General features: G+C 42.3%; 1 protein-coding gene across 1 annotated transcript in view; it reads right to left on the minus strand.

Annotated features, from left to right (window-relative positions):
• Nucleotides 1–9,760, minus strand: part of tprg1 (tumor protein p63 regulated 1) — a 72,397-nt gene extending 62,637 nt beyond the window's left edge. The window contains exon 1 of the mRNA XM_043702547.2: nt 9,237–9,760. Coding sequence (XP_043558482.1) covers nt 9,237–9,473 — 237 coding nt within the window. The 5' untranslated portion in view covers nt 9,474–9,760. The remainder of the gene's footprint in view (nt 1–9,236) is intronic.
• Between the last annotated feature and the right edge of the window lie 14,994 nt (nt 9,761–24,754).

Consider the following 24,754-nt stretch of genomic DNA (forward strand, 5'->3'; position numbering starts at 1 on the left):
GGTGAACTTGGAGATAGAAAGGATATTTAATAATGGAGTGGCAGCTAGCATGGTCTTCTAACCTCCGTCAGAGTTACATTCTGGGCAGGTAGGCCACTATAACCTGACTCATGGCCAATTGAGGACCTGTTAAGGGCCTGAGTCCAAGGCCTCTGAGACTAAGCCAGCTGCAGACAGGCCTGTCACTGTGTGCCACTGCCAATAGATATCACCCTGCAGCCAGTTTGTTTCCTCAAGAGTCCTTGATCAATGGCAATCAATGCCGGATCGAAGGTCTGGACATTGGGTGGGGATAGCCACTTGAGGCCAGCCCCTTTACCTTTGTTTCTGACACCTATAACCCCCAATCCAAGAACCCCTAAAGCTCACATTGCTTACATTTGTTAAATAGAAACATAGAAACTAGGAGTAATAGTAGGCTATTCGGCCCTTCAAACCTGCTCCACCATTCAATAAGATCATGGACCAGAGTATCGGAGTTGAGACGTCATGTTGCGATTGTGCAGGATATTGGTAAGGCCACTTTTGGAGTACTGTGTACAATTCCAGCTGTCCTGCTATAGGAAAGATATTATTAAATTGGAGAGGGTTCAGAAAAGGTTTACAAGGATCTTACTGGGACTGGACGGTTTGAGTTATAAGGAGAGGCTGGGTAGGCTGGGTCTTTATTCATTGGAGAAGTTGAGAGAACATTATAGAGATTTATAAAATCATGAGAGGCATAGGTAAAGTGAATAGCAAAGATCTTTTCTCTGAGTTAGGAGAGTTCAAAGCTAGAGGGCATAATTTTAAGATGAGAGGAGAAAGATTTAAAAGGGACCTGAGGGATAATCTTTACACACAGAGGGTGGTTCCTATGTGGAATGAGCTACCAGAGGAAGTGGTAGAGGCAGGTACAGTCACAACATTTAAAAGACAATTAGATGGGTACGTGAATAAGAAAGGTTTAGAAGGATCTGAGCCAAACGCAGGCAATGGGACTAGTTTAGTTTGGGAAAGCTGGTTGACATAAATGAGTTGGACTAAAGGGTCTGTTTCCATGCTGTATGACTTTATGGCTGATCTTATATCTCAATACCACATTCACCCATATTTCTTGATGCCTATAAAATCTAGATATTTATCTATCTCATAGTTGTACATATTCAGTGACTTGGCCTTCACGCCCTCTTACAGAACAGAATTTCAAAGGTTCATTACCCTTTGAGTGAAGATTTCATTTCTTTATCTTAGTCCTAAATGGTTTCCCCATTGCCCCCACTCCCACCTCACCTAATCCTGACATAGTGTCCCCTGGTTCTACATTCCTCAAACAGAGAAAACATCCTCTCTGCACCCAGACTGCTTAACCCTGTTAGAACCTTACACATTTCAATCAGATCCCCTCTCATCTTTCTGAATTCTTGGGAACACAGGCCCAGTCAAACAATTCTCTCCCCAAAGAATAGATCCCAGCATCAGTCTAGTGAACTTCTGTTGCCCTTCTGCTATGGCAAGTATACCCTTTGTTAGGTCAGGAGACCAAAACCATACACAATACTCCAGCTGTGATCTACCAATGCCCTGTAGGACAACAGTAAGACATGTCTGCTTCTGAACTCCAATTCTCTTGCAATGAAGGCCAATGTCCTGGGTCACCTGAAATTCTGGGACATTGTGGCTACACGTCCAGCAGTAGCCACAGCCTCCTCCATAGCACTTTTGAGCACAAGAGTTTCCAGGCTCTAATTGGTTGTTAGTTCTCACTCAGTGGGATTTCTGTCTCTAGGATCTAATTTGAGGGGAAAACCTTCTAGTGGCCTCATCATTGCCTGATTGGTTTGACATTCTGTAGATCTTCCCTGGAAGATGCACTGTAGCTCTCTCCCCACCTCCCTACCCAGTAGATGAGAGACCCAACATCTCAACAAGATTCTGTCCAAAAGCTTGGATGAACTGAAAGCACAGTGTTAATCTAGAGGGCCTAACACCCACATAGATTTCACTGCCCAGTAATTGTTGGGGGGTATTTCAATAGTGAGCACTTTGTGGTGTAGACTGCACACAACACATCATCGTCACTGTGGGAATCACAAGGCAGTAATCAGACCAACAGAACCCCTCAACTCCAATTCAGCACTGGATGACCATTTGGATAGAAATGGTGTGAAAGAGTATGGGGTAAAAGTAAAATATTGGCACTAGGTAATGATTCTTATTTGAAGAGCTGGTGCAGGCACGATAGGCCAAATTGCTTTCATGTTCACTGTAACGATTTTGTGTTTCTGTGATTCAATTGCAGCTAACTCAGTTACCCAACCACACAAACACTATCCCCATCCCATCTTCTCATTCACCACAGGAGTGATAATCACCAACAATCTGTCCTGGTCCACTCACACTGATGCAACAGTCAAGTTAGCACAACAATGCCTCCAGTTCCTCAGGAGGCTAAGGAAATTCAGCATGTCCATAAAAACTGTCACCAATTTTTACAGATGTACCATAGAAAGCATTCTACCCGGATGCATCAAGGCTTGGTATGACAACTGCCCTTCCCAGGACCAAAAGAAACTGCAGAGTTGTGAACACAGCCCAGCCCATCGTGCAAACCAACCTTCCACCGATTGATATATTTCTCGCTGCCTCGGGAAGACAGCCAACATAATTATAGACCCCTCCCACCCTTGTTATAATCTCTTCCAATCTCTTTCATTGAACAGAAGATACAAAAGCTAAAACACATATACAAGTATATTCAAGAACAGATTCTTTCCTGCTTTTTTTCGACTTCTGAATGGACCACTCATATTTTAAATTTGATGTTTATCTCGCTCTCTGTGCACCTTCTCTGCAGCTATAATATTGTAATCCTTGCTCTGTTCTATTACCTTCATGCAATTTGTATGATATAATCTGCCTGTAATGCACACAAAACAAAACGTTGCAGTGTACCTAGGTGCATGTGCAAATAATAAATCAAATCAAAGAACATTAATTAGCACCTTTGAAACCCTTGACCACATCCAGAAAGACATGGGAGATACGTGGGAACACAACCTCCTGCAAGTTGCCTTTCAAGCCAATACCATTGACTTGGAAATGTATCATCATTTTTTCACTACTGTGGGGTCAAAATCCCGGAACTCCCTCGCTCAGGACCTTGTAGGTCTACCTACAGCACATGAAATGAAGCTGTTCAAGGGGCAGCACACCATTGCTTTCTCAAAAGGCAACAAGGAACAGGCAATGAATGCTGGCCAGCAATGACACCTATGTCCTACATGTGAATAAAAAATTAAAAATCATACAGTCCTTAATCCCTAATATTTCTTCAAACTTCTGTTTCCTAAAATTCGACACAATCTCTATCAATCACGAATTCTGTTGATGATTTCCATAGTTTCACAGTCTTGTAAGATATTCCTGTTGCTCCCCAGTGTTACTTAATCATGTATGTAAACACCTCAATATCTCTAAACTTTCCCTTTCTGTTCCCTCTGTTTTATTGTTATTTTACGCATTGACATCAAATTAAACCAAGATTTTAATATTTACATTTCTGCACACCAGGCAGTACCCTTCTGAGGATATGTAGAGAGGAAGGATATGAATACACTAGTTCTAGGGATGAGAAAGTTGAGTTTGAGGAGAGATTGGAGAGTTTGGGACTGTTTCCTTTGGACAGAAAAAGGCTAAGATGAGATTTGCCAATACGTTTTAAAGTCATGCAGAAGCTGGATTGTAACTGTGATTCTGACAGTGCTCCGCTCCTTGACTCAATAAATATTCTATAACATGAACTCTGAGTTCCAATTGTACCTTTACTCAGGATTCAACTTCAGATCATGTTTGAAAGTGGGACTGCTTTCTCTTTAAAAGACAAATGGTGGTGGCTTAACCTGAGGTGCCCCTGTTTCAGGCAAGGGGAGAGGTTGACAAGGAAAGTCCATCATGGCAACTTCAACCAGTGCAAGAGTTGAACCCACACTGTTGGCATTACAAACCAGGCATCCAGCAAGCTGAGCTAACGGACCCCCTTGAAAACAGCATGCCCTTAGAGATATATTTCATAATGCTCAATGAATCGATGTTCCCTTAAGAAATAAAAACTCCACAGAAAAAGTAACCAATTCATGGCGACTGCGGGAAGTTAAAGACAAATTTCAATTCTTTGGGCAATTAGGAATGGGAATTAAGTCCAGGCTGAGACAGTGATGCCAACACCCAACAAAAGAATATTGTTATTAAATTAAAGGTGTCCTGCAATGTTACCAAGAAGCTCAGTAAACCTGCAAAGTGGGTTTGTGAGGATGAGAAGTTAAAAATGAGCAAAGGAGAAGCAAATATTGACACAGACGGAAAGTTCAAAATGTGACCAGAGGTGTTCCACAGGGATCAGTGCTGGGTTCACTTTTGTTTTGTAATTTATACAAATGATTTGGATGAGAATTTAGGAAACATGAATAGTAAGTTTGCAGATGACACCAGAATTGATAGCATACTGCATAGTGAAGAAGGTTATCTAGGATTACAAATAGATCTTGATCAATTGGATCAATGGACTGTGGAGTGGCAAATGGAGTTTAATTTGGATAAATGCGAGGTGTTGTATTTTTGTAAAACAAACAAGGGCAGGATTGATAGAATTAGTGGTAGGGTCCTGGGTAGTGTTGATTAGAGTGGTGCTGGAAAAGCACAGCAGGTCAGGCAGCATCCAAGGAACAGGAAAATTGACGTTTCAGGCAGGAGGCCTTTATCATTCCTGATGAAGGGCGCCTGCCCGAAATGTCGATTTTCCTGCTCCTCAGATGCTGCCTGACTTGCTGTGCTTTTCCAGCACCACTCTAATCTTGTCTCTGATCTCCAGCATCTGCAGTCCTCACTTTCACTTCCTGGATAGTGTTGTAGAACAGAGAAATCTGGGGGTTCACGTGCATAATTCTTTGAAATTTGTGTCACATGTGGACAGGGTGGTTACGAAGGTGTTAGCACACTTGCCTTCGTTGCTTAGACTTATTGAGTATAGGAGTTGGGATGTCATGTTGAGGTTGTACAAGATGTTGGTGAGGCCACTTCTACAGTACTGTGTATAGTCCTATCGCCATGCTATAGGAAGGACATTATTAAATTGGAGAGGGTTCAGAAAAGATTTACCAGGATATTGCCAGGAATGGAAGGCGTGAGTTATAAAGATCAACTGGATAGGTTGAGACTTCTTTCACTGTAGCATAGGAAGTTGAGGGGTGACTTATAGAGATTTATAACATCATGAGGTGAAAGACAAGGGTCTTATCCCAAGCACATTTTTAAGGTGAGAGGAGAAAAGTTTTAAAACGACCACTGTTTTACACAGAGTTGTTCGTACAGGAATATACTGCCAGAGAAAATGATGGATGCAGGTACAGTTACAACGTTTAAAAGACATTTGGATAAGTTCATGAATAGGACAGGTTTAGATGGATATGAGCCAAGTGCAGGCCAGGTGGATACTAGTTTAGTTTAGGAACATGGTCGGCAGGGACCGAAGGGTCTGTTTCCATGCTGTATGACTCTATGAGAAAATAAATCAGGAAGCAACAGATTGAATAGTTTGACAGGATGACAGCTACAAAACCAAACTTGTGCCCATTAGAGGCAGAAGAAGGGAAAGTTATAACTAGAAATAGGAAATGGCAGATAGTTTGTGGCTGTCTTTCCAGTTAAAGACACAAAGAATAATATGGGAAGCAATGATCTGGTGTGTGAGAAAGTTAATTATGTTAATAAAAAAGGTATTGAAGAAATTAATGGAATTAAAACAATGCCGTATATCCTAATCTTTTAAAAGAGCTGGTTAGTTACAGACATTAGTGCATGTATTGACCTTCCAGAATTCCCTGGCTGTAGAATGGGCACAGTGGATTAAAAATTAGCAAATATAACACCATTATTTAGAAAGAGAGAGAATAAATCTAGAGGCCAATTATCAGGAAAATGCTGAAACTCTATGAAAGAAGTTGAAACAATACTCTTGGAAAAACCATATAATAATTTGACAGGATAAATAACTTTATGAAAGTGAAATGGGGCCAGGTTTTAAAAGTCCAGTCAGGAAATCAGCACATGGTTCAGAGTCCTGATTCTAAATCTGCCCTACCGGCTAGTTTTAAATCCAAATATCCAAATTGACAATGAGGTGATCTCAGCACTCAGTGAGATGAATTGAATACTAAAGTAGAGAGTTATGCTTCAGCTTTACCATGTAATGTGAGACTGCATCTGGACTACTACGCATAATACTGGTCACCTTATTTAAGGAAAGGTGTAAATGCATTGGAGGCATCGCAGATGGGGTTTACAGACCAGTATTTGGAATGGATGGATTGTCTTATGAGTAAACAATGGACAGGCTAGACTTATATCCTCTAGAGTTTAGAAGGTGAAGGGGTGACTGATTAAAACAAATAAAACCCTGAGGGATCATGACATGGCAGATGTGGTGAGAATGTTTTCTCCTATGGGTAACTCTAGAACTAGATTGGGTGTCACTATTTAAAAATCAGAGGTCAATCATTTAAAACAGATGAAGTAATTTTTGTTTCCTCTGAGAGGCTCCTGAGTCTGTGGAATTCTCCCTGACAAGGTGGTGGAAGCAGAATCCCTGGATATTTTTAAAGGCAGGCATAGACAGGTTCCTGTTAAGCAAGAGCATGAAAGATAATCAGTGTATATGGGTTTGAGGCTACAATCAGCTCAGTCATGTTCTTATTGAAAGGCAGAGCAAGCTGAAGGGGCTGAATGCCCTTATATTCATACGTTTGTATCTCTATATCTTCACCCTCATTTGTTTGTTTAGCTCCTCTATAAATACATCGACATGATTCACCCTGACCACACCCTATGGGAGCAATTCCCACATCATCACCAGTCTCCATATTAAGAAGGTTTTCCTGGATTTCTGATTGGATGAATAGAAACCCTCTTTTTATGAATGACTCCTAGTTTTAGGCACTGCAAAAGTGTAAACAATTTCTCTATATGTATATGTTCCCTATCAAGTCATTTCTGTATTTTAAAGTTCTGTATCAGTTCACCCCTCAGCCTTCCAGATTTAATCTTCCCCAACCGCTGTAAGAGTCCATTTCTGATATTGTCCTTTAAAATATTTGCACCTTCTCCACTGCTTCAGCAACATTTTTACAAAGTGGAAAAAAAACACTGCATGACTCCAAATGTCTAATTATTCCCTAATATATGTTGAACATAACTTCTCTGCTTTTCAATTGTGTTTTTATAAAGAAATAAGCCACAGTGCTCTGTAATTCCCACTCTCCTTGCTTGCTTCTTGCAGCTCTGAAATATTTTCCGTGTCAAATATTTCCCTAATTCCCTCATGCAATTTATTATTGAATCTGCTTCTCTTTAGAAGAGTGCATTGTAGATCATAACAACTTGCTGTCGATAGTGTTTTTTTTCTCATTGTCATTTCTGGTTCTTTTACCAATTATCTGTGTGCTACCACCACTTGTGACAGTTTCTCCTTATTTACTCAACCAAACACCTTCTTGTATTTCAGCTCGATTAAATCTCCTTTCATCTTTTCTACTTTTCAGGAGAACAATACCACTGTCTCCAGTTTCTCAACAGGAACTGAAACCCCTCTTCCATCTGCAGATGATGAAAGTGAATGAATTACCATCAGGTCTGTGGAAGGCAAGTGCTGAGGATGTCGCAAAGTGTTTACAGGGGGATAAAAACAGGTTAGGCAAGTGGATGAAAACATGGCAGATGAAGTATCATTTGGAAAATGTAAGGTTATCTGAAAAGAAGAAGTGGATATTATTTACATGAAGAAAGACTGCAGAAAGACGCGGCGCAGAGAGATTTGGAAGACAGTGTGCCTGGAGCACAAGTCTTCTCTATTTCGGTGTAAACTAAGGGCACGTTTTACCGAGCATCCCAGCTGGGCCCACAGTGGCTGATCTGACCTCCCAGTCACTGTCCATTTCAATTCCCCTTCCATTTCTTCTCCGACATGACCTTCCTCAGCCTCCTCCATTGCCACAGCGAATCAGATCGCAAAGTTGAGGAACAACACTCAACTTCCACCTGGGCAGTCTACAGCCCGGAGGACTCAACATTGAGTTCTCCAATTTCAAATAACCTCCCTTCCCATCCCCTGACTCCCTTTCCAGTCCCTCCTCCTCCCTCCCATTCCTCTGATCGACCCTTCCTTCCAGCTACCGACCGGATTTATTCCTCCCATCAGCCAACCAGGTTGTATCCTCTACCTGTGTTCACCTATCCCCAACTCACCATTCCGACTCTCTCCCCACCCAAAACCCTCCCACACCCCTTCCTTTATCTGCAGCTCCCCTTACCCCCATCCCCAGTCCTGAAGAAGGGTTACAGCTGAAACATTTTTTTCTCCACCTTCTCATGCTGCCTGGCTTGCTGTGTTCTTCCAGTCACCCGCTTGTCTATCCAGGTTCAATGGATAATAAGGAATGCAAATGGAATGTGTCCTTTATTTCAAAGGAAATGGATTCCTAAAGTCAGGATCTCGTTAAAACTATACAGCATTCTAATCAGACCACTCAATTCAGCCAGAATACTTGTTCCTCTTGTCTAAGGGAAGATATACAGGCATTGGAGTCAGAACAGACACTTTTCATTAGGTTGATCCCGGGTATGGAGGGATTTTCTTATGAAAAAGAGGTTGAGTAGATTGGGTCTGTATTCACTGGAGTTTAGGAGAATATAAGAACATGTCATTGAAACATATATGATTCTTAAGGCATTTGATGGGGTACATGCAGAGAACTTGTTTCCTCTTCCATCAGTGCATTACATATTTTGAAGGGGTGAATTCAGAACTGGACAGAATTGAAAAAAAAAACAGATCACAGAGATTCAACAAACTTTTAAAGGCCTCACCCAATCTCTTGTCTATTCTAGTCAATGCAGCGTTTTCGCGACAATGAATAGAGCTGTTTTCAAACCCACCCATAGTCCCACCCTCCCTTTCCTACATAACATTCTCCAGCTCTACAACAGCTCAAGATTTCTGTGTTCCTCCAACTCTAGCCCCTTGAGCTCTCCCTGATTTAATAACAGTGGCCTATGTGATTGGCACCACATTCACAAATATTTCATCCCTTTATCACTGACACTCAACAGTCTTGCTAAGGACCTACAAAATTCCCAAATGTTGAAAAGAAAGTGGTGTGGATCAGGAAGTGTAGATCAGGAAGATTAACGAGGCAGTAATTTACCCGGAGCACGAAGAACTTCCTGAGTTTGTAGTCCAAGGGTGTAGGAGATGATGGAGCTGGGCTTGCCTGGTCTTTCTCAGCCTGATGGCCCAGCCTGTCCTCGGTTTCTCTTGCAGCTCCCTCTCTGTCATCAGTCAGCATCGTCTGCTCCAGCCCAGCGGTCTGCTGAGCTCCAGTGCCGGTCTCGCTGCTCAGGTCCACCGCCTGGAAGTGGCCCGGATCCTGGAACGCTGCCATCGGGAGACCGAGAGCAGACCACCCACACGGCAATGAGCAGGTGAAGGGGGAGCAGCTCAGGCAGGAAGATCACCAACACACAGAAGGGGACCCAATGATCTTCCAGCTGCAGACAGGTGAGCACCCACAGGTAAGTCTCGTTCTCCTTCTCTCAGGCGGGTCTCTGTCTCTCTCCCTCCCCCAGGTGAGTCTCTTTCTCCCTGCCCCCGGGTGAGTGTGGTCTGTTAGACTGCAGAAAGAGTGTTCCTTTCAGGAAGCCTGGAAGCCCAATATCCCTCTTTCTCACCTGTTTACTCTCTCACCTACTTCCTGGTTCATTGCTAGGGCGGTTCTCAGAAGGTGTTCCGAGCACAGTACAACCTCCCCACCCACAGCAACCAGCGTCACCAACTTGAAGAACCTGAAAATGAACACTGACACTATGCTTCGCTTCGCGCATTCTTTTATGTGGTCTGCAAATCCTGGACCAGTCCTGGTTGAAGTGAGCAGAAAGTAAACGCGGGTTACACATTTCTTTTCGTCTTCAATTACATAGCTAGCAAGGCCATCATTTGATACTACTTTTGAGGTGATATTCAAGTCAACCGCATTACTGAGTCACATGCAGGCAGTATATTAGGAATGGCAGGTTTCTTTCCCTAAAAGGCATTAATAAACCAGGTGTGTTTTTACGGCATTTTATGACATTGCCACCATCATTGAGGTATACAACATGGAAGGATACAAGCTTTCAGTTGAGTTTGAGGAGGGTTTCTCTTTGTTAAGCTGAATGAGTGTTTTCTTGCAATTGTCCAAGTTCACCTCATTAACCACGGCCATGTCCCTGTGGGACCCCACTTATCCAAAGCTGGCCAGATTCCATTCCTCACTGAAGCCAGAAGAACTCACCACTGCCTGGATATCCTGAATGGTCTAGCATTCCTGGCATCGTTAAAAGGCTGTTGCACACTGGAACAAGCACTGAGAGTCTCATTTGCCCTGAATAGTTTGTGACATTTGTCATGGACACAGTAGATAGGGGGATTATGGTGGCCATTTTGTGGTCACAGAGTGGGAAATGATTAAGTATAGGATGGTGCAAAGGAGAGTCAATCTCTTGTCCTGGGACTGGCAGAGGACACCATGGCACCAAATTTTGCCACCCTGATCCAAGGTTGCCACCTTGGCCTGTGCCACCGGCAGCACAGTGGGTTAGTGGTTAGCACTGCTGCCTCACAGCACCAGGGTCCCAAGTTCAATTCCTGCCTTGGGTGACTGTGCAAACTCCACACAGACAATCTCCCTGTGTCTGCATGGGTTTCCTCCGGGTGCTCCAGTTTCCTCCCACGGACCAAAGATGTGCAGGTTAGGTGAATTGGCCATGCTAAATTGTCAATAGTGTTAAGTGAATCAGTTAGAGGGAAATGGGTCTGGGTGGGTTACTCGTCGGATGGTTGGTGTGAACTTGTTGGGCCGAAAGGCCTGTTTCCACACTATAGGGAATCTAATCAATCTTAACCATCTGGTGTTCCGCAAGGCTCAGTGTTGGGACCACAACTTTTCATTTTATATATTAACGTTATAGATGAAGGAACTGAGGACCTTCTGGCTAAGTTTGCTGATGATACAAAGATAGGTAGAAGGACATTGAGGAGGCAGGAAGGCTGCAAAAGGGGATTTGGACAGGCTAGGAAAGTGGACAAAGAAGTGGCAGATGGACTACAACATGGGAGAGTATGAGTCCATGCACTTTGGTAGGAAGAATAGAGGCATGGATTATTTTCTAAATGGGGAGAAAATTCAGAAGTCTGAAGTGCAAAGAGACTTGGGAGTTCTAGTCCAGGATTCTATCAAGGTAAACTTGCAGGTTTGTTCAATAGTTAGGAAGGCAAATGCAATGATGGCATTTATTTTGAGAGGACTTGAATATAAAAGCAGGGTTGTACTCCTGAGGCTCTATAAAGCTTTGGTCAGGCCACATTTGGAGTATTGCGCACAGTTTTGGGCCCCATATCTCAGGAAGGATGTACTGGCCCTGAAGTGTTTTGAAAGGAGATTCATGAGAATGAAATGCTTAACATATGAGGAACATTTGATGACTCTGGGTTTGTATTCAATGGAGTTTGGAAGGACGAGGCAGGATCTTGTTGAAATTTACAGAATACTGAATGACCTGGACAAAGTGGATGTTGGGATGATGTTTCCATTGGTAGGAGAGACTAGGACCCGAGGGCACAGCCTTAGAATAAAGGGAAGACTTTTTAAAACGGAGATAAGGAGAAACTTCTTCAGCCAGAGAGTGGTGAATCTATGAAATTCACTGCCACAGAAGGCTGTGGAGGCCAGGTCATTACATGTGTGTAAGACAGAGATAGATAGGTTCTTGATTGTAAAGGGGATCAAGAAGGTGGGAGAATGGGGATGAGAAACTTATCAGTATTTCACCCAATTCTCAGGAAGGTTGTGCTCTTGTACTTCCATTGTGGTGAGGTAGGGTGAGTGATTTATATGTATTTTAAAATGATTTGTTTTGTTAGTTAGGATTTTTAAATTTGATTTAGTGGAATATGGATTTTCTAAGAGAAGGGGTTAAATGATTAACTTTTAATTATTTCTGTAGCCATGGAGATTTCTTTTTAAATCCCTTGCAATACAAAGTTGTCCTGGGGAGTACAGTACAACTTCAATTATCCAAGTGAGACAAGCGGGGAGTACAATAGACATGAACCTACGCTGCACTCCCTCAATAGCTAGAATGTCCTTCCTCAAATTTGGAGACCAAAATTGCACACAGTACTCCTGGTGTGGTCTCACCAGGGCCCTGTACAGCTGCAAAAGGACGTATTTGCTCCTATACTCAATTCCTCTTGTTATGAAGGCCAGCATGCCATTAGCTTTCTTCACTGCCTGCTGTACCTGCATGCTTGCTTTCATTGATTGATGTACAAGAACACCTAGATCTCGTTATACTGCCCCTTTACCTAACTTGACTCCATTTAGATAGTAATCTGCCTTCCTATTCTTGCCACCAAAGTGGAAAACCACACACTTATCCACATTAAACTGCATCTGCCATGCATCTGTCCAGGTCACCCTGTATTCTCATAACATCCTTCTCATATTTCACCCTGCCACCCAGCTTTGTGTCATCAAAAAATTTGCTAGTATTACTTTTAATGTCTTCATCTATATCATTGATGTATATTGTAAACAGCTGCAATCCCAGCACCGAACCTTGTGGTACACCACTGGTCACCGCCTGCCATTCCGAAAGGGACCCATTTATCACTATTCTTTCCTTCCTGTCAGCCAGCCAGTTTTCAATCCAAGTCAAAACCTTGCCCTCAATACCATGTGCCCTAATTTTGCTCACTAATCTCCTATGTGGGACCTTACCAAAGGCTTTCTGAAAGCCCAGGTACACTACGTCCACTGGTTCTCCCTTGTCCGTCTTCCTAGTTAAATCCTCCAAAAATTCCAGAGGATTAGTTAAGCACAATTTCCCCTTCATAAATCCATGCTGATTCTGATTGATGCTATTACTGCTATCCAAATGAGTCATAATTTCATCTTTTATAATTGATTTCAGCATCTTTCCCACCACTGACGTCAGGCTAATCGGTCTATAGTTCCCTGTTTTCTCTCTCCCTCCCTTCATGAAAGGTGGACATTAGCCACCCTCCATTCCACAGGAACTGATCCTGAATTGATAGAACATTGGAAAATGAGTACCAATGTATCCACGATTTCTAGAGCCACCCCCTTAAGTACCTTGGGATGCAGACCATCAGGTCCCAGGAACTTATCAGCCTTCAGACCTAACAGTCTATCCAACACCATTTGCTGCCTAATATAAATTCCCTTCAGTTCATCCATTACCCTATGTCCTTCAGCCACTATTACATCTGGGAGATTGCTTGTGTCTTCCCCAGTGAAGACAGATTCAAAGTACCTATTCAACTCTTCTGCCATTTCCTTGCTCCCCATAATAAATTCACCCGTTTCTGTCTTCAAGGGCCCAATTTTAGTCTTAACTATTTTGTTCTTTACTCATACCTAAAAAAGCTTTTACCATCCTCCTTTATATTTTTGGCCAGTTTGCCTTCGTACCTCATTTTTCTCCGTGTATTGACTTTTTAGTTATCCTCTGTTGCGCTTTAAAAGTGTCCCAGTCCTCTGGCTTCCTGGTCATCTTTGCTATGTTATACTTTTTTATCTTTATGCAGTCCTTAACTTCCCTCGATAGCCATGGCTGCCCCTACCTCCCCTTAGGATCTTTCTTCCTCTTTGAAATGAACTGATCCTGCACCTTCTGCATTATTTCCAGAAATACCTTCCATTGTTGTTCCACTGCCAACCCTGCTAGGGTATTGAACCATTGAACTTTGGCCAGCTTTTCTCTCAAAGCTCCATAGTTCCCTTTGTTCAACTGCAATACTGACATTCCCGATTCTACCATCTTCCTCTCAAATTGCAGTTAAAACTTATAATATTATGGTCACTACCTCCTAATGGCTCCTTTACTTCGAGATCCCTGATCAAATCCGATTCGTTGCACAACACCAGATCCAGAATCACTTTCTCCCTGGTAGGCTCCAGCACAAGCTGTTCTAAGAATCCATCTCGGAGACACTTCACAAACTCCCTTTCTTGAGGTCAGTACCATCCTGATTCTCCCAGTCCAACTGCATGCTGAAATTCCCCATAACAACTGTAGTAATACCTTTGCAACAGGCCAATTTCAACTCCTTATTCAACTTACACCCTACATCCAGACTACTGTTTGGAGGCCTGTAGATAACTCCCATTAGGGTCTTTCTACCCTTAAAATTTCTCAGCTCTATTCATACTGACTCTACATCCCCTGATGCTGTGTCCCCCCTCGCAAGGGACTGAATATCATTCCTCACCAACAGGGCCACCCCAACCCCTCTGCCTGTCAGTCTGTCCTTTTGATAACACGTATCGCCTTGAATATTCATTTTCCAGGCCCTGTCCACTTGAAGCCATGTCTCAGTTATCCCTACAACATCGTACCTGCCAACTTCCAACTGAGCCTGAAACTCATCCACCTTATTTCTTATGCTTCGTGCATTCATATATAATATTCTTAATTTGTACTCCCCTCACCCTTCCTATCAATCCCTATTTCACTTGACCATACAATATGATCCCTTCTTGAGTTTTCTGCTCCATCGATTCTGTTGTCTTTCTTAACTTCTCTTATTCTCACTTTCCCTTTAACTTTCTTCTTAAATTTCCAGTTTGTCCCCTCCCCCCACTACTTAGTTTAAAAATACCTGAGTTGCAGTGGCAAACCTGCCTGCCAGAATGCTGGTGTCCTGCCCATTAAGGTGCAACCCATCCCTCTTGTATAATTTATCCTTACCGCAAAACATACCCCAGTGATCGAAAGAATTTAAATCCTTGCTTCCTGCACCAGTTCCTCAGCCACACATTCAAGTCCATTATCTCCCTATTCCTGCCTCTCCAGCCCAAGGAACTGGAAGCAAACCGGAGATGTCCACCCTGGAAGTCCTGCTTTTCAGCCTTCTTCCGAGTTCTCTCAAGACTCACTGTAGAATGCCCCTCCTTCCCAACGTCATTTGTGCCGACATGCACCACCCCCTCTGGCTCTTCACCTTCACCCTTGAGGATTCCATGCACTCAATCGGTGACATCCTGGATCCTGGCACCAGGAAGGCAACACACCATTCTCAAATCCCACCTTTTGCCGCAGAAGCCCCCTTCAGTCCAGACCTGTCCGCCTCTTGGATTGGCAGTGTCATCTGTCTCGACAGTTTCCAAGAGATTCAACCTGTTCACGAGAGGTACTTCCCCCAGAGTCTCTTGTACTTGAATCATCTCTTCCTTCCCTCATTGTCATCTCCCTTCTCTCTCTTCTGGTATGCTCGGTATAATGATCTTGCTGAAGGTCCTGTCCAGAAAATTCTCGTTCTCTCGAATGAGCCCGAGGTCATCTAGTTCTTTCTTCAGTGCAGCAACATGGTCCTTCAGAAGCTGAATGTGTACACACGTTCCACAGCTATAGGAGCTAGAGACACCATCAGTGTCCCTGACCTCCCACATCATGTATGCAGCACACTGAATTAGCTTGTTCAGATAACTGATCATTCGGATAACTGATCATTCAGATAAATGATCATTTGGATAACTGATCTGATCGTAAACAAGCGGTAATTTATGAGTGCCAGTTATTCGAACATGCCTCGGTTATCTGGCAGTGCACACCATAATGTTGTTTAACTGGTAACTGAATGTTGAGTTGCCTAATGCCATTTTTACAGGACCTTGAGATCTTGTTCGGATAATCTGAAATTCAGATAATTAATGTTCAGATAATCGAGGCTGTACTGTAATGGGTTTTTGTTTATATGGAGAACTTTATGAGCGAACAAAATAAACAGATGTACATATTGGCTTCAGTTTGGAAGATCCATGATTGACTTTTTTTTCTTTTGATGAGGGAAATGCTTACAACTTGGAGAGAAAAAAAAGACTTTGGTTTTAGTTTGACGTTTCTACAGGGCTGTTGGCTGAAGATGGATACGTAAAGCACATGCTCCTGAAAAAGAGAGAAAACAGTTTAGAATTGCTACAAATAAGTCACCTCAGTGTGAAGAGTTTAATAAAAGTTTCAGACTATAAGTGCTTGATTAAAATTCTGAAGTGGTTATTTGAAGCTGAGAAAATATAAGCTCAGCTGTATGAAGATTTGAGGCGGTGGCTATCAGACTCTCAAGCCTGGGAATTAAAGAAACAGTTAACTTAAGCCCAATAGGGTATACAAAGAAGAGATTTCTCACTGGTATGAATGATATAAAGGATGATTTTGGGATTAACAAGATTATATTTTAATAATATTTTTCAAAGTCTTTCGACTTGTGTCACATAACTATCAGTTATTCAAACAAAATACTCTCTGCCTATCTCATTCAGATAATCAAAGTTGTACTATACACCCCAGGCTGCCTTTCTCTTGAAATGAACTTAAAAATGGTTAAATTTGTTCTATTTGATCTTCATATTTTGCATAATAAATTTGTTTTATTGTTAAAACTGAATTGACAACTTTTCATGCATGTGTTTCAGTGAGAGATTACCTTGTTAAAATACAAAAGAAATATGATCTATCAAGCCAGTTTTCAATTTGTTTGTGACTTGTTTTGTAGTAACATCAGCTCGGATCATAACAATGTGGACACATTGTTTCTGGGGCCAAAACTGGGTCCTGAGTATTAATATATACAACTTCCAGTACACACAGTTAAGTCACTTTGCCACCCTTAAACTGGCTGTCAACATAATTTGTAAAACACTCAGGATTATTTAGCAGATGCTGCCAAACATGGTGTCAGTTTTAATGTTGTACACTGTGTTGTGAAATTGCACAGATTGGCTGTGTGCATTCAGTATTTTGCTTGTTGCAAAGAGCAAATGAACATGCTCTTTGGTATGATCTGCCTCTCTTTGGGATGTGCATACCGCATCACATTAGCAATGAAATTCACATATCACATTACAAACTTGAATAATGGGCAGAACACACCTTTGGCTTGATGGCAGTATCCTATTAGTGATGGACATCACTTGTATTACTTGTGTTTAGTAGCAGAGTGAAATAGCTAGGTTCACCTGTTTTGAGATACCTTAGCTTTCCAGGATAATGTGAGGTTGACTGGGCAATTTTCAGATGAAGAGTGACTGCCTTAGGGCCATTCATGAGTATAACTAGAAATGATCAGATCAGTGTCACCCTGATCCTGCAGGATTTCACCCTTTTTCAATTTTGAACTTGCGCGGTGAAGGGGTGGCTTGGGCAATAATATAATAATAAGGTTGCTGTGAGAAACAAAAGCTCACTCACTTTAATAATTTCAGTCCGAGATGAATATCTGAATCAGCCGTTTATTTGTACACCTATAGATGGGTGCTTTGTCTAATTACCAGGTAAGGCAATGACAAAATGCACACCAAATCCAACAAACTCTCGAAATTTATACAGTTTGAATCCCCATATTTTTCCTTATTCCATTGTTTGTTCCCTGCTTCGCTTACGTCACAGATTTCCTTAAGACTGATCCCACAACTTCTGTTTATCCTGTCTTGTCCGTGACAAACTCTTATCTCTGACTCCCATAAGGGTGTTTGACGTCAGTCTACCGTAGGTTATTGATTAGGCATATCTTTTCTTCTATCAGCATCTATTTCCATCCAGAGGCCACTTTGACCTCTTTAATTAGGGTTTGTTCCTGTGTCTCGGTGCAAGTGGGGAAAACAGATGTTTTCCTGTTTGCCCTTATATCCACCATTGTTCTGTATTCACGTCTCATGCTAACATATCCTTTCTTTTTGCTGAATATGTATTTTCTCATTCCTGTTCTGTATCAGAATTTATACTTGCAGAAATAACATTAATTCATTTATATCCCACAATTTCCCCTTTTTTTCATTACTATCTGTTATCTTCTGCAGTTTTGTCTCTCTTTTTTTTTTAAACATTGTTCCCAAAATTCGCAAGCATCATTTCAGAGATTTCATCCATCTTAGTCTCACTCATGTCCTTATTATTTAGTTGATAAAGTTCCTCTGTCTGATTCCCCTCAGGGGCATTCGTTTCACCAAGGCTGTTTCAATCAGCCTCTGGGTGAGCCCTCGTATACAAGGTATGACACAACAGCCAATGGCCACCAATACCCCGACTACTACTATCAGGGAAGTAAGGATAAAAACCACCACCCCCTTTCTCTGCTAAAATCATATCAAGGGCTATTCTGTTTTCCCATGCCATCCTACTTGTCGCATCAAGCTGTTCTGATATTCCTTTAACCGCCTCTCTTGTATAATTTATAAATCGCTGTTGATTATAGAAAATGTAATTAATCCAGTCTACATTTTTATTAATTGTTACCCACCAAAAGAGAGCTGACTCAAAGCCTGCTGCAATCTGGTTACGAGCCTTGAATTCATCAGGTACTCCCCTAGGGACTCCTACCGAATCAAGATAAATCCTGTCATCAAAAGAAGTATCTAACAGTAATCTCTTACCCCTTCCCTTTTTCCCTACTATCTTTTCCTTCTCAAATGCCCAGGTGAATGGAATTGCCAATTGTACAATTGCGCATATCCCTTTCCAATCCGGAGGTAGGGTGGGTCTCAATATTTTTCCTCCACAGTACCACCACAGATCCGCTCGGGGAACCTTAATGCTGAGTAGTTCCCTCCCTTCTCCCTTCTCCCTAACATTCTTAATCTCTGTACATAATTTCAGCTCCCCCAAATCTCTCGACCGACTCGTACCTCACCTGTGCACACATGACGTGTGATTTCCAACTGCGGCGGAAAATGTGGGGGGAGAACTTTTGCATCTTTCTCCTCCAAGGGAGGGAACATCAGAGATAGGGAGGTCCAATTCCTATCACTCCATGCAGTCTCATCCTGGTACAGGACTATCATACATTTCATGCCCTTCCTGTCTCGCTTCCACCTGAGCGGAAAGGGAACCTCCTGGGCCACTGGCCAACCGGAGGCACATCCATAGCAATTGCCTTTGTTCAGACTTTTTACAGTATACTTTACCCATTCAACCCAGGCATTTGCATCCCTGTACCCAGTCTCTATCTCGATGGTCTGTTTCAAATCCTTTACCTCTATAATTTTTACTACTTTAGGATCATCGGGAGGGGTGAAAGGTTGTATCTCATTACCCAGTAATTCTACCCATTTTCCCTGTCCTATGCTAATTCGAAAACAACAGCCCACAAACTCCTTCCCATTTGCTTTCATTTCAATCCCAAATGTTTCATTTAATTGTACCTCATAAGTGCCACCTCCCAAAACTGCTTCGTGCCATGTGGTTTTTCTTATCGTTAAATATATGGGGTTACACTTTTTATCGGGACAATCGCGTGCTGATCGGAAGGGGGTCCGGTGTATTGTGACAAGACCATTATACCAGGTACCATCCCCGAGGCCATCCCCATAGGACTTAAGATGTATCTCTGAGCTGCGGTATTGTCTCTGATTAGCTACATCCCCACAATTTACTAAGCTACATACATCAGTGTCTATTACTTGTGGATTATCAGACTCAGGAACCATTAATAATACATATGAAAATGATATGTGACAAAATCCCAATATGAAGAGGGCTAGCATCATAACTCTAAGCATTCACAGTATTCTGATCATTATGCTAAAACACAAAAAGGCTTAATATACAATCTTACAGAAATAATCCCGCGCTTGCGTCGCCACTGTATAGTCAATTACTCAAAGTCTCTTTAGTCTGAGTTTCAGCGGGTCTTGCGTTGATTGCGTCCAGACTTCTTCCTCAACTGGAGGGTCCACTGGCCCTTTGATCCGAGTGTAATGAGTCCAGCCTTTCTCCGCCGTCCTTATTGCCGTTTCGGTAGTCAAAAGAGCCTGATACGGCCCTTCCCAATCTGGCTGCAGCTTAATCTCTGTCCATGATTCTATTAAGACTCAATCTCCTGACGGATGGGATGAACAGCATATTCAAGGGGCGGAGTCTGTGCCAATAGACCCTGTTTTCTGAGGAAAGATAAAGAGGAGGACAAGCCCAGTATATACTTCTTTAAAAACAAATCTTTAGTTTCGGGAATTGGCAATTCTCCCTGCGTTCCCAGATAAGGTAATTCAAATAAGATTTCATAGGGGGATAGTCCCAAATCTTTCCTCCGCCAAGGGACAAGCCCAAAAGGCATCCTTTAAATCTATCACACTAAACCATTTGTGATCATGAGGGATCTTACTTAATAACGTGTAGGGGTTTGGCACCACTGGGTGCCTGACCTGTACTATCCGATTTAATGTTCTCAAATCCTGCACCAATCGATAAGTTCCATCAGATTTCCGCACTGGTAGAATTGGGGTATTATAAGGAGACATACATGGTTCCAATAGTCCATATCTAATCAGTCCCTCAATTACTGGCTGCAGTCCTCGTTTACCTTCTATGGAAATAGGATATTGTCGTTCACAGATAACGTCTCCTTTTCGTTTTAAATTTATAGTAAGGGGAGGGATCTGTAGTTTTCCACGATTCCCTTCTCTAGCCCATACAATAGGGTCTATCTTTCTCTCAGCATCCTCTGTCAACATCGCCAGTTGTACAACTAATTCTTTTTCCTGAATTCCAATCTCCAGTCCTAAAAGGATAATTAGGTCTCTCCCCAGTAAGTTACTTCCTATATCAGGGATATACAGCAGTTCCCCTGTGATCCTATCCTTAGGACCTTCTATCATCATAGGTTCAAATAGTGGAACAGTAAATCCTTCCCCTTTCACCCCCGAAACAGTAATTGACCGTGTTAACATTTCTACTTTCTTTGTTTTAAAATTTAGCGATGACCGTGCTGCCCCCGTATCTACTAGGAAGACTACCTCCTCCCTACACGGTCCCACCTTCAAGTTTATCAAGGGTTCCTGGTGGGCCCCCGAGGGCAGGAACCCCTGACACCCCTATTCTTCATCATAATTCATAAGCGGAATTGCCCTTTCTTCCCTTTGTAGATCAGGACACTCCCGCTTAAAATACCCTATCTTTCCACAATAATAGCATCCTGCCTGTAGCAACGTCTATCTCTGCCCCTGTCGCTCAAACCCTCTATCAAATGTTCCCCCTTGTCCTCTCCCTCTCTGTCCTACATGCTGCCTCCTGCCGCTCCGTTTGCCCACTATTGGTTCCATTCTCCCCTTAATTACCTCATCAACCGTAGCTACCATCATTTTCGCCTTCTGTTTTTGTCTCTCATCCTCCCTCTTTACAAATACTTTCTGTGCCTCTCTCAACAATTCATCTAATGGTTTTTCGCTCCATGCTTCTATCTTCTGTATCTTTCTCTGTATGTCTGGCCATGCTTTTGTCACAAAATGTACTTTCAAAAGACCCTGTGCCACTGGGTCCTCAGGGTTCATTCCAGAGTAGTTCCGCATTGAGTCCCTTAATCTTTGCAAGAAAGCTGAGGGAGTCTCATCTTTCTCCTGTCTAATTTCAAAGGCTTTAATCAAATTCTGTGACTTCGGAACTGCCTCTCTTATTCCTTTTAGAATCAGGTCTTTCAATTCCCTCATTTCTTCTCTATGCTCCGGGTTTTGGTTTTCCCACTGGGGGTCTCTGAGGGGAAACTTCACCTCTCCCTGTCCAGCATCCCCATCTCCAATCGAGTGTTCCCTGTCCCATATTTTAATGGCAGCTCCTCATATAAGTCCCCTTTCCTCCCCAGTAAATAGTATATTCAAAATAAACATTAATTCAGCCCAGGCATACAGACTGGGCCCCAAAAATTGATCAATTTGTTCAGACAACCCCACCGGATCCTCAACCAGGACCTCCATTTCCTTTTTAAGTGTTCTGACCTCCCCACTGGTGAGGGGGGCACTTACAAACCCAATCTCTTTGTCCCCTATGGGTACCTCCCGAAGGGGATAAGTCGTTACGTTTTTCCCCTTTTTCTTTTTTTTTAAAGAAATATTGCAATATTTCTAGCTCCCCATAACTTCAAACACCAATTCATCAATTCATGCTTGACTAACCTTCAAAGCCTGTTCCTAACTTATAAATATATTTATATATATTTACGTTCATTTCTTCAGTATTTAATAGTTAAAATGCAAAATGCATACAGTTCCCAATTTTGCAATTCACTGTAATTACCCAGTTTTAGACCTTTAATTTAGATCCAAAATTAGTTTTCTTAAATAGTCCTGACCAATCATTGCTCAATTACAATACCATAAGTCGTAAAATAATCAGAGCTTGCCTTAAAAGAATTTGTCTACTCAAGTTTTTTTTTTAAAAAAACTTCTAATGCATGAACAATGGCTGAATCCAAGGTCACAGATATTAACCATAGAATTTTGCTTTTACCACAATCTAATGTTGAACTGAAACTTCAACTGTCCTCCATAAATCGCTGTTATGTAAAGATAAAAGAGATTAGTTAGAAACTGATAGTAAGGCAGTCATGATCTGTAAAAAGAACAGGAGTTATCATTCCTTTTTTTTTAATCTCAATAGAATCCTTAACCTTAAAAGAAATCATGTTAAGTTTCCATAACAAAATCAGATTGAAAACAGTCCTGGAACACAAGCTCCAGGGAATAAAACACAAACATTCAATCACCAACAAACAAATGTTCACTCAAACCAAATCACAAAGGGTTAAACTTCCTACCAGCTGTACAGCTCTTTTCATTCTCTCTCTCTCTCTCTCACTCTCTCGCACATTGACATATAAACTCAGATATTCACAAACCCAGTCTTCGTCCGATCTGTACTTTGGCCAGAAGACAGCGGGACGAAGAATGGAGTCCTTAGTCCATACAAAGCAACAATATTTAATCATCTTTCTCCCTTGTACAAGTATTATTTTGCCAATTTCCACAACATCCTGCCCAAAGGACTTTCCGGAGGAATGTTGTAAGGGACCCCGCCTCCATTTCCATTGCCGTGTCCTTACTTTGTTTCCCCGGAGGCTTTTTCCTTACCCAAAGCGCAAGCCATAGTGAGTTCCTTCGTTAGTCCCTTATTAACTACTAAAACTCAATCCCGGCCACCAAGGCAATACTTAAAAGTCAGTTTTCTTACCTTGGTCTGTGCACAGAGTTGCCTGGCCCCTTTTGTCACCGTATTTTCTATCGAGCTCCTATCACTGTCTGATTCAGATGTCTCTCTTATAGGATTCACATCAGTCACCCAAGGGAGCAGACCGAACCGGGACACGAGACCGTTCCTCAATGGGGAACGGGACGCGTCTTCCCAGTGTCCAAGGCCAGCCACTCCCCCCGGTGATGGAAGAAAATCCCAGACACGAGCTCCCAATTGTGAGAAACAAAAGCTCACTCACTTTAATAATTTCAGTCCGAGACGAATATCTGAATCAGCCGTTTATTTGTACACCTATAGGTGGGTGCTTTGTCTAATTACCAGGTAAGGCAATGACAAAATGCACACCAAATCCAACAAACTCTCGAAATTTATACAGTTTGAATCCCCATATTTTTCCTTATTCCATTGTTTGTTCCCTGCTTCGCTTATGTCACAGATTTCCTTAAGACTGATCCCACAACTTCTGTTTATCCTGTCTTGTCCGTGACAAACTCTTATCTCTGACTCCCATAAGGGTGTTTGACGTCAGTCTACCGTAGGTTATTGATTAGGCATATCTTTTCTTCTATCAGCATCTATTTCCATCCAGAGGCCACTTTGACCTCTTTAATTAGGGTTTGTTCCTGTGTCTCGGTGCAAGTGGGGAAAACAGATGTTTTCCTGTTTGCCCTTATATCCACCATTGTTCTGTATTCACGTCTCATGCTAACATATCCTTTCTTTTTGCTGAATATGTATTTTCTCATTCCTGTTCTGTATCAGAATTTATACTTGCAGAAATAACATTAATTCATTTATATCCCACAGTTGCCAAAATATAATCTACTAGGATAATAGGAGTCCCATTGCTTATATTGATCAGTGAAGGTGGGCTTGCAATTGGTAGGGAGAGATAACTCCTCACAGAGATTTTGACTGGCATGTCAAGAGCAGGGGGCTCTTTTGACAATCTGTTTCAGAGATGAACTTGGTGGGTGCCTGGAATGCACTGCTAGCAGTGATAGTAGAGTCAGATACATTGGGACAATTAAGCGACTCTTGGATAGACACATGGCTGATCGTAAAATGTGGGGTACGTAGGTTAGTTTGATCTTAGTGTAGGATAAAAGTTCGACTCAACATTGAGGGCCGAAAGGCCTGTACTGCGCTGTACTGTTCTATGGGCGGCACGGTGGCACAGTGGTTAGCACTGCTGCCTCACAGCGCCAGAGACCCGGGTTCAATTCCCACCTCAGGCGACCGACTGTGTAGAGTTTGCACATTCTCCCCGTGTCTGCGTGGGTTTCCTCTGGGTGCTCCGGTTTCCTCCCACACTCCAAAAATGTGCAGGTCAGGTGAATTGGCCACACTAAATTGCCTGTAGTGTTAGGTGCAGGGGTAAATGTAGGGGAATGGGTCTGGGTGGGTGCGCTTCGGCGGGTTGGTGTGGACTTGTTGGGCCGAAGGGCCTGTTTCCATACTGTAAGTAATCTAATCTAATCTAATGTTCTATGTTCATGGGATGGAGCCCATTAAATGGGGCTTTAGTGGTAATATCAATAAACTAGTAATCCGGAAACCCAGACAAATAGTCTGGGGATATGGATTCAAATTCCACAATAGTGGCTGAACGAACCTGAACTTAATCAATAAATCTGGAATTAATACT

Source organism: Chiloscyllium plagiosum, unplaced genomic scaffold (genome assembly GCF_037043375.1).
Source record: "Chiloscyllium plagiosum isolate Xiang-an unplaced genomic scaffold, Cpla_swu_hap1 HiC_scaffold_13, whole genome shotgun sequence".
In the NCBI taxonomy this organism is placed as follows: Eukaryota; Metazoa; Chordata; class Chondrichthyes; order Orectolobiformes; family Hemiscylliidae; genus Chiloscyllium; species Chiloscyllium plagiosum.